The sequence below is a fragment of the Triplophysa rosa genome, linkage group LG1 (assembly GCF_024868665.1).
Source record: "Triplophysa rosa linkage group LG1, Trosa_1v2, whole genome shotgun sequence".
NCBI lineage: Eukaryota > Metazoa > Chordata > Actinopteri > Cypriniformes > Nemacheilidae > Triplophysa > Triplophysa rosa.
In genome coordinates, this window is record NC_079890.1 from 5,586,064 (window position 1) to 5,597,373 (window position 11,310).

Here is an 11,310-nt window from a genome sequence, read left to right on the forward strand (position 1 = left end):
AATTTCAAGAAATTAAACGTACTTGGATGCAAATCAAACAGCCGTGAAACACAGGCTGGCTCTTGTTCTGCAACTCTTTTTAATGCCTCAGTGTGCTGATAACGAAACAGCGCCTCAACTGTGGCGTAATGTCGCAACTGCAGTTACAAATGACAGTCTGATAAATGCATGCAGCATTTCTTGTGAAGACTCGCAACATAATTTTGGCGAGAGCCTGAGGCGGCACGACATTTGACGGAGGCGGCCGCCTCCAATTTCTCTATGCAGGAAAAACCCTGGACTTGGGAAATTTTGGGACTTATTTTTTCTAGTAACTAATCATTGATGGAAAATGAATGTGTGTATCATTTTAACACACATTCACAGCCATTGGTTCAAATTTAAATGTTTACTGCACTCATTTTTAGTGCAGAACATTATGTGTGAATAGGCATTTACAATTCCTATTATGAATTTATTCATTTGTTTTTTATTAAAAAGAAACGAATGTATGTTATGAATGTGTTTTAAAGGTATGTCTAATTAATTATTAATTAATGTTCACCTAAAATACCATTAATTTCTCTCCTTTTTATTGCAGTGAATGCAGCTGGATATGTCTCAAAAGAAGATATTTCTAGTATTAATAACCATCAGTACTGTCAGCCTGCTTCTGCACCATGGGGGTCACTTGAACTTGTAAGAATCTCAGATGAATGCTCCTTCCATCTTTTCCTACCTCATTGATGACCGTAGATCAAGAAAAGAAAATCTAAATTGGGCTTTTCAGCAGGGTAAACCAGTAGATTAAGGTTTATGCAAAAATCAACTGTATCCTGAATGATTAACTTCTGTAAAAAAGCCAAGAGAGTAGACCAGCACAACCTCCAGTATTTCCCATTTTGTACTTGATGAACAAAAGAAATCTATACAGGTTTGGATAGACATAACTGTAAATTATAAGCTTTTTATACTGTATTGGTTTCCCAGACCCTATTTTGCAGCTAGTGTAGTTGGTCTCCATGCCTTGCCAAGAAGGTGTTAAGCTGGCAGGAGCATAGATATGTATAGATGCATGTTCGACTGCTCCAGATATGTAGATGCGTCCTCCATTTTGGAACGGTCCACTGACTTGACTCGTTTGACAGTTTGCCAAGGTGCCACAACACTGCATTGCCCCTGACTGTAAAAACTACAGGGATTTAAATTCTTAAAAAAAAAGGGATAACCATCTTGTTGTATTGCGTTATGTGAAACATAAGCGTAATGTTGGGTTTAGACAATAGCAAATAACGTTTGATAATCATACATGTACAGTATATAAATGCTGAAGTGTTGACGGACCACTTGGCAGGGTTGCCAGATCTGTGCAAAAAAATCCAATCTAAACTAGCTTAATAAAATTCCACAGAAAAAATATGGACTTGGCAACCCTTCACAAACTGGCTCGCAATGTTCCAATATTGCAGACGATCTATGTATAGCATCCCATAGAAAACACGCACGCACGCACGCACACACACACACACTCACACACATATATACTATATATATATATATATATATATATACACACAGTATCTATGGACAGGAGCTCAAAACATTTGTGAAGCCATTAAGCCAGTGGAAACCAGCCACCCTAGACCTTTCATTAGGCCTTATGTGACCATCATGTCACTTGATTATTTATATTTAATAATAATTGAAGGCTGACAGTGATATCGTTAATTCTCTTTGGTTTCTGTTCATCTGTCTGTAGAACATTGGAGGCCTTCTGGTTGGGGTGTCCATCCTCCACGCTTTCCTTTACCCAGGGCAGTAGTGATCCTACTCCTAAACACACCAGTGTAGCCTTCTTGAAGACGCACAAAACAGCCAGCTCCACTGTGCAGAACATGCTCTTCCGCTTTGCTGAACGTAACAATCTCACCGTGGCGCTGCCCATTACCACCTGTGACCATCAATTCTGCTATCCTCGGCCCTTCAGTGCCCACTTCGTCCACCCACATACGACACCTCCGGACATCATCACCAATCACTTACGGTTCAGCCGTGCTGAGCTTCGACGCCTCATGCCCAACAACACAGTGTACATAACAATATTGCGGGAACCAGGAGCCATGTTTGAGTCCCTGTTTAGCTACTATAATCAGTACTGCCTTAGCTTTAAACGTGTTCCAAATGGCTCTTTAGAAACTTTTCTGGACCATCCATGGAGCTACTATCGTCCAGAAGAAAAGGATTCGATGTACGCAAGAAATACGCTGACCTTTGACCTAGGTGGCGACAAGGACCGTCCGTCGTCAGAAGCACCGGCGTATGCGAAGCGGTTTGCTGTGGAGGTGGAGCGAGTGTTCTCGTTGGTTATGATAGCAGAACACTTTGACGAATCGCTAGTGCTACTACGCCGCTTGTTGTCGTGGGACCTCGACGATGTTCTGTATGTCAGTCTTAACATGAGGACCACCGACTCTAAAAGCAGCCTTTCCAGTGAAATTACAACCAAAATCAGAGCCTGGAATGCCATAGACTCCGTACTGTACGATCACTTCAATGCCTCATTGTGGCGGCAACTAAGAGCATTGGGACTAGCATGCGTCGAGCGGGAAGTCCAGCTGTTGCGTCAGTCTCGGGATCGACTTGTACGTGGCTGCTTCGGTGGACATTTGCCACCACTTCGTTCGGCTTCTCAGATCACAAATAAGGAATTACGGCCCTGGCAGCCGAGCGCCAAGGTGGCGATTGTTGGGTATGATTTACCAGTCAACGTAACACACAAAGGCCACGTGCCTCCGCGAGATGACTGTTTAAAGATGATAATGCCAGAAGTGCAGTATACACGGCTGTTACTCCGATCAGAGTCGCTGCGTTATCGGAAGCGATTTCTGCGGCACTCCCAGCAGACTTTACACGCCGCCGGACAGGTTCGGGTGCATAAAGAGTTTCCGAGTTTGCTACCGCGACCGTCAGGGACTATGGCTCGGAGCACCAGAGGGGCAATGACCAGCATAAAAGGATAGTTAAACTGCGTTTATTCCTCTCTTGAGTTGGACTGCAGGTAGATTTCCATGAGATGTTGGTCATACCTGTACAGCATGAATGTGAGCACACACTCAACTCTTATTCTAAAAGTTGACACAAACACACACAATCTGTGTGTTTGTGTACTTCTCAAAATGAATTATATATTCAAAAATATATTCTCAAGGCATAAAAGCAACATGGAATATCTCTTACTTTAAAAAGACCATTTCTGCTTATTTATTCCTTTGTATTTAAGCCACTGTGTTTTTACTACACTGACACTAACAGTCTCACGACACCGGGTTTAGATGGTTTCTAGCTGGTCCAAGCTGGTCTAAATGGTTGATCAGTTATTTTACCAGCTGGTGGGGTGGGGTGGGGCTGACCTTACGGACCATTATAGTCAAGCTGGTTTGACCCTTACCAGCAACAAACAAGCTATTATGACCTTGAGCCTTTGTCTACTGGTATACTGTAGAAAATTTTTGTTTGTATTTCAGGCCTCTGGTAATAGAAGACTTACAGCTGAGCAAATGCACCTTGTAATACATGCTGAGACTGCGCCTGAGCCATAAGACACATATATGTGGGTGGCATAGTGTGTTAGTGATGATGCAACCTTCTCAATAGACCTAATTTAAATTTTACCCTCTCCTTGGGCAGTGCTTGGGTTACAAAGCCCTACATTTAAAACACTCATCCTTTACTAGATGCTGAGAATAAGTGATGAATGAAATACATAGGCAATGAAGAGTTACTCTGATAAGTTTTCTTTTGTTCTAAAGTGTTCTCAGTTTTGGGGATAATGCTTTATGGTGCAGTGTTGCAAATATGTCATGTTTATTGTTTATATTAGGAAATAAAACTCTACATTGTTAGAAAGAATCAAACTGAATTTCGATCTGTAGGAGCAACCAATGCTGAAACATACTGTATTGTACGTTAAACAATGGCAAAACGGAGGTCAGTTTGGGGAGCCAGTTGTTATTTTTGCTATTCTGTCTGACGGTTTAGAAATTACACACTGTTGTTTGAAATCTGACACATTTGCAGTCACATATGTCTCAAGTATGTCGCTGGTCTAACCTCCGACAATGTGATCTGACGGTGGAATGTAAAACCATAGTCAAGGTTGTACATTTGAAGTTGGCTATTTGACTTTGATGGACTCTACAACACTACATCACTTTTATTGAAGCCACCAAATAGAAACTGAATACCTCACAGCCTCTAGAACATATATTTTATTTTCTAATACTGATTTTTTTGCCATCCAACACCTTTTCTGGAAGGTTTCTTGAGGAACACCAAGAACATGGACAAGCTTCCTGCTTTCATTCAAACGTTCCTGCAATAAGAATATCACTAATTCCACTACTCTTTGTCCTAAAGCTATTTTATTCCATTATCCTGAGTGAAGAAGACATTTTTATACATCATCATTTGATAAAAGATCTCACTGGCATATTTTTAATAAAGCCATATTGTATTTTAGAGAAATTTGTGTTTTTGAGCAATATAGCAATGGTATGCAATTCTACTGGATACCGTAATGTAATTACTAGTCTGAACATAGATCAAAGTGACAACAAGCATTTTCAAAATGGTTATCCTCCCATGAATCAGCTTCCATCTTTCCGGGTGGTCTAGAAGATGCCTGAGACAGAATATACTTTAAGTAGTCTGGAATTTAATTGACATGGATCTATGCTGTAAACCATTAAGCCACACAAATGCCAATACAAGGTGTATACAGTTTAGCATTCCACCTCCTAAAGGGATAGTTCACCCAAAATTTAATTTTGTCATCATTTACTCACCCTCATGTCATTCTAAATCTGTGTGACTGACTGACTTATGCAGAACACAACTAATATTTAAAAAACCGTTGGTAACCAAACAACATTGGCACCCATCGATTTCCATTGTATGGACACAAAATTGACAGAAGAGTATAAGTTCCCCTTCAGTCGGTCTCTCGATGTTGTGTTGAGAGACAAACTGGGGTTTGATCTTGAAAAACTATTATCTCCGGGAGGAATTTTAAAACACCAATGGGCTTGGTGAATGGCACACGCATGCCAGTCCCCGCCCCGTGCATATGGGTATAAAAGGGAGGTGGCGGTGGACATTCACTCATCCTTCGGAACCTGCATGACGGTACATGTCAAGCGATTATTCTCTTCGAGAATTCTCCTTCCAGACTGCTGGATTTACGGCGTGGAGCAGCAGATTTCTCCCTCTCGGTAGTGGACTTCCCCTGGGTGTCTAGGCAGCGAGCTGCAGATATTTCTAAAAAGAGCAAATTTCCTCTCACAGTCTGTGCTGTCTTCGGGCATGTGTCGCAGCTGTGTTCTTGGGTATGACAGACTCATTCCCGAGTCAGACGGGCACGACACTTGTATTGCTTGTTGGGGTTCCAGCATGCACTCGCAGGACTCGTCGATTAAGGTGTTGCGGTCACGGTTGGCTACATTCTCTGGAATTCTCTGGAATGTAGCCGCAAACCCGTCTGTTTCCCGAGCATCTACTGCCGTTTCGGCGAGGTTGACTGTTTCGGCGAGCGGCGGGGATGATTGGGGATTGACATGGATGTCACTCCGCCAGTTTCGGCTCGCGGATCATCCGTGCCCTTGCACGCTCACCTGGCTCGTCCCTGATGGGCGGCGGTGTACCGTCCCATAGCGGGCAGACTCGACAACGGGATGGGTACGAACTTTCTGTCATAACGTCGGACAGCTACCTCCTAGCATCGGATACGGAGACCCCTTGGAGCTCCCGCCTCCAAGCGGTCAAGCCCAAGATGAGGCGACGCAGAGATGACGGCCGTGCCTGACCTGGAGGTGCATAAGGAGCTCACAAAGAGGTGGAATATGCCGTTCACAGCATAGGAGCCGTGGGCTCAGGAGCTGTTACTTCCCTGGACGGTGGGGCAGCTAAGGGATATGTCGATGTCCCCCAGGTGGAATGTGCAGTCGCAGTGCACCACAGACGCTGCCACTTGGAGGGGTCAACCAAGGCTCCCTTCCCGGGCATGTAAGCTCTTTGACGAAGACTTACGATGCTGTGGGTTAAACTGCTTCCGCCTTCCATGCTATGGCGGTATGTCAGGCCCATAATGCTATGGCGACCCATTGGGTCATATGTCAAAGCATTAGGATCTGGTTGAGGGGAAGGCTGACCCGGCTGCGCACCGCCACCGGTCTTGCGCCTCGTGCGACAAAGGTCATGGCGGGTGCTCTGGGTCGGACGATGTCCAGGATAGTGGTCCAAGGGAGACATCTGTGGCTCTATCTTGCGTAGTGACGCTCAGAAGGCTCGCCTTCTAGATGCGCCCATCTTGCAAGCGGGGCTGTGTGGTGACACCGTGGAGGTTCTCCGTGGTGAAGAAGCAGACTGCTCCACCGTGACCCGGCCACCTATCGCTCGTTAAGGTCCCGAGCGCAGCTTGCCACCCAGCAGCCCCGCCCCCGTGGTGGTCCCTCTGGTATTGGGGCCCTCCAGACGACGGCCCGCTAGAGATGCAGAGCCCTGTGGGAGGGGGCTTCTGCCCCATTGGGAACCCGCCTAAAGACAGAGCGGCCCTGACCGGATGAGCCAGGGGGATTGAGAGTACAACGGGGGATTGAGAGTACAACGGGCGGTCTGGCCCTGTCTTCCCAGGTTTTTACCAAACTCGCTGAGGCTGCCTTAGCTCCCCTCAGGGAGCAAGGCGTGCGCACAGGGACCTCGTGCTTCGGCACCTAGACCGACTGGGTCTTCGGGTCAACTGAGAAAAGAGCAAGCTCTCCCCGGCGCAGAGCTCTTTTTATCTCGGTATGGAACTCGACTCTGTCCGTATGTCAGCGCATCTCACTAGTGAACGCGCACAGTCGCTGCTGACCTGTCTGAAACACTTCAGACGGACATCAGCGGCCCCGCTGAAGAACTTTCAGAGGCTCCTGGGGCACATGGCATCCTCGGCAGGGGTTATCCCTCTCGGGTTGATGTACATGCGACTGCTTCAGCACTGGCTTCAGAGTCGTGTTCCTTGGAGGGCGTGGCACACCGGCACCAGGCGCATTACGGTGATGCCTCAGTGCCTTCGCACCCTCACCCCTTGGTCGGATCTGGCTTTTCTCCGAGTCCACTCGGGCATGTTTCGAGGTGCGTAGTGGTTGCAACAGACGCCTCCCTGCAGGGGTGGGGTGCCATGTGCAACGGGCATGCAGTACCGGGCCAGTGAACGGGATCCCGTCTGCGGTGGCACATCAACTGCCTAGAGTTGTTGGCTGTCCTTTTGGCACCGAGGAGGTTCCTACCCCTCGTGCAGGACGAGCATGTGCTGGCGTACTGCCGTGGCGTACATCTATTGTCAAGGCGGCATACGCTCACGGTAGATGTCACAACTCACCCGACGCCTCCTCCTCTGGAGTCAGCAGGTGATCAAATCCCTGCGAGCCACCTTCATCCCAGGCAACCTGAATCAGACTTCTTTAGGAAGAGAATCAGATTCTCTTCCTAAAGAGAGACTCGAGAGCAACATCTCCCCATCCATGCTGAAAATGTATGTATAGAATAGAATAGAATGAGCTTTATTGGCCAAGTATGTTTCCACATACGAGGAATTTGTTATAGTGACAGAAGCTCCACAGTGCAACAGAAAGACAGCAACAGGACAGAACACAGATGATAAAAAAATAAAAAATAATATACAATAATATAGAAATAGGCAATGTACAAAACAGCAAAAACACAATATACAATATAGACAATTATGTATGTACAGGTCTGATATGTGCAAATTTGGTGAATAAATAATGTAAAATAGAGTTGTGTGTTCCGCGTTTAATGTCAAGTGTTCATAAAATGGATTGCCTGAGGGAAGAAACTGTTCCTGTGTCTGGTCGTTCTGATGCTCAGTGCTCTGTAGCGTCGACCAGACGGTAACATTTCAAAAAGGGAGTGTGCTGGGTGTGAGGGGTCCAGAGTGATTTTACCAGCCCTTTTGCTCATCCTGGATGAGTACAGTTCTTGGAGAGTGGGGATGGTTGTCCCAATGATACGCTCAGCAGTCCGGACTACCCTTCGTAGTCTTCTGAGATCAGATTTGGTAGCTGAGCTGAACCAGACAGTTATAGAAGTGCAGAGGATGGATTTGATGATGGCAGAGTAGAACTGTTTCAGCAACTCCTGTGGCAGGTTGAACTTCCTCAGCTGGCGAAGGAAATACAGCCTCTGCTGGGCCTTGTGAGAGTCAATGTGAGTGTCCCACTTCAGATCCTGAGAAATTGTGGTGCCCAGGAATCTGAATGACTCCACTGCAGTCACAGTGCTGTTCATGATGGTGAGTTTGGGGAGAACAGGGGGCTTTCTCCTGAAGTCCACGATCATCTCCACAGTTTTAAGCGTGTTAAGCTCCAGGTTGTTAAGACCAGGGGGGGCTGTCTCCAAACAGAGATTGGCGCACTGGATCGTGGATGCCATTACTTTGGCATACTCGTCCCAAGATCACCCGTGCCCGCTTGGAGTGAGATCCCACTCCACCCGGGGTGTGGCCTCCTCCGGGGCACTGGTGCAGGGCGCTTCTCTGGCAGACATATGTAGTGCTGCTGGTTAGGCTACGCCCAGTACTTTCGCGAGGTTTTACAACCTCCGTGTGGAACCAGTGTCAGCCCGTGTCTTACACGCCACCGGCATGTGAGGCCGGCAACTGGGTTGGGCGTACACTTGTGAAAGCGCCTTCTCCCCCTCCCCGGGCGAGTCTAGCGCACTATTCTAGCCTCCCCACTTCCCCCCTTAGGATGAAGTACAGGCATTCTATCCATCACTAAGCATTGGCAATTGTGGTAATAGACCGGGCGGAGCGGTCTGTTGTAACCAAGTCCAGTACTGGTAGAGTCACCCCTGCTCAGCTGGATCCCTATACACGGACTGTTGCCCCATACCGAGTGACTCCCCTGCAGGGTCGTCCCCGTATGTTGATTCTTCACTCTTGGTTCCCCTGTCGGCGAACCTGTGACCTCCCCTCCGGTGGGTTACCTCACCTGGGTTCTGTCCCCCCTACTCGGGCTGGCGCATTTTTTCGCATGTTGTTCTCCCCACCGGTGAGACCATGTTGGTGTCCTCACATGTAACCTCCCCTTGTGGCAGAATGTGGCCTCCGTAGCATGCTCTTCAGCAAGAAGAGCAGTGTTTCCCCAGTGTTCCTCACGGTGCTGGGCAGCGTCTCGCTAATAGAGACGAACGCCACCGTCCGTGCGGCCATCAGTACGAGCCTCTCAGTAGGTTATTAAGTACTGATCCCACTGGAAGTTTCGTGGTAGCGCTCACTTGTGACTCGCTAGTCTAGTCAGTGTCGCTCCGCTTGAGGTCGTGATATGGCTCAGCGCCGTGGCGTGTTGAGATAGGTCCCCAGTCTGTCTCTCAACACAACATCGAGAGACCGACAGAAGGGGAACATCTCAGTTACGACTGTAACCTCCGTTCCATGATGGAGGGAACGAGACGTTGTGTCTTCATGCCACAATGCTTCGCCGACCCTCTGTAGCGACCGGGAGATGTCTCTCAGGTTCCTCAGCCCAAAAGATGAGTGAATGGCCGCCGCCACCTCCCTTTTATACCCATATGCACAGGGCGGGGACTGGCGTGCGTGTGCCATTCACCAAGCCCATTGGCATTTTAAAATTCCTTTCGGAGATGATAGGTTCTCAAGATCAAACCCCAGTCTGTCTCTCACACAACATCTCGTTCCCTCCATCAGGGAACGGAGGTTACAGTCGTAACCAAGACGTTTTGATTGACATGATGATGAATAAATGATGACAAAATTTAGACAGCTCTTTACCAACAATTTTTGAACTACAATACATGTCCAGTCACATGTTAAATTGTTCTTCACAACCAAGACTAAATAGCATTTCTTTGTAAAGCATTTTGAGGTGGTCATTGTAGAAGTGACCTCTTTATTCTCTACGAACAAAAAAAACACCTTGAGAGAGATTGGAGATATGCATACTGAAATAGACATACTGAAATAGGTAATGAGAATTTCAATTTCTTTCGCAATTAAAATACTCATTACCATGCCTACACAGAATCTTTTGTGATTCACAAAATGTACATCTCCAACCCATCTGCATGTGTGTTTAAGTATTTTGGATCATTTTGATAGTGTTTATATACATCGTAATATGAGCTTAATCTAAAATTCCATTTTGTTCCAATCCAATTTGAAGAATTTCACAGATTTTCCTCAGAAGAGCAGAGCATGTCTACAGCGTCCATTTGGGCCTGTCCATTGGGTATTTAGTAGTGTAAATATAATAGATTTCAGTTTCATGAAAAAGGAACAACAGAATTCTGGGTAAAATTTTAAGGATGAAGAGCAAACTCATTCTTTGTCCTTGTTTGAGTTATAATGCAAGTAGATGATTTGGACACAAACAATTAAGTGTGTTGTCATCTTTAAATGTAATACAAAAGCAGAATTACAAGTGATTTTCCTAATTTACTGTATACAAAGCAAAAATAAAAAAGCTGCTGTACTGTATATTGTAATAGTGTGAACATTTCGAAGACTGTGAAGACAGAATGAGATTTATTCTGTGAAGCATTGGGCTTTTCTGTGTATGAAACTGGCTACATGTTGTATGTTAAAATGACACTACATTCTGTTCCATCAAATGTATTCTTTTATGTATTTATTTAACTGCTACATTAAGCAATCTTTTTAAATCTGTTTAGGGGCTTTGAATTGAATGCTTCTGACAATCTCAGTTTGGCTTCTTAAGCCGTGTGAAGAGGGATGTAATAATATTGACCATTAAATCTGGAAAAACAATCCTGTTGTGCTTGTGTGCTTTATTATTATTTTTGTTCATATTTAAACATTGTTGATTAATGAAAGACTAACCATTTATAAGAAGTGTGACCTGACCCCAATATATTTCTAATTTATCAAGTGGGGTAATGTGAGAGAAAATAATACAAATATCAACCCAGTCTCATGGCAGTTTGTGATATAGACAAGATTCTATTGATTAGTGTTCATGGGCACAAATTTTTGCTTTTTCCTGTCAGTCAGCACAATCCTTTTGTCGTGTCACGAATCAGTAGATACATTTTTGTGATTACGTATTTCGAAAGCACATTTGCATCCAATAAAATGTTTAAAATGTCAAAGGTGGTAAACCTGGTAAACCTTAATAGAAAGTAACAGTTCACACAAACAGTTCACAATGTTTTAATGGAGGTCTAAATAGGTTTGGGGGTAGCGTCATCATATGGTCTTGTCAAACATTTTTCAATGTATTTAAGCAGCTGATC

The 11,310-nt window shown here is 45.5% G+C and overlaps 1 protein-coding gene across 3 annotated transcripts in view; it reads left to right on the forward strand.

Annotated features, from left to right (window-relative positions):
* gal3st3 (galactose-3-O-sulfotransferase 3) overlaps positions 1 to 10,818 on the forward strand; it is a 60,472-nt gene extending 49,654 nt beyond the window's left edge. For all 3 annotated transcript variants that reach the window (XM_057334120.1, XM_057334112.1, XM_057334128.1), the window contains 2 exons: positions 581 to 678; positions 1,739 to 10,818. In XM_057334120.1, the coding sequence (XP_057190103.1) occupies positions 584 to 678; positions 1,739 to 2,999 (1,356 nt within the window). In that variant the 5' untranslated portion in view covers positions 581 to 583 and the 3' untranslated portion in view covers positions 3,000 to 10,818. The remainder of the gene's footprint in view (positions 1 to 580; positions 679 to 1,738) is intronic.
* Positions 10,819 to 11,310: the final 492 nt, after the last annotated feature.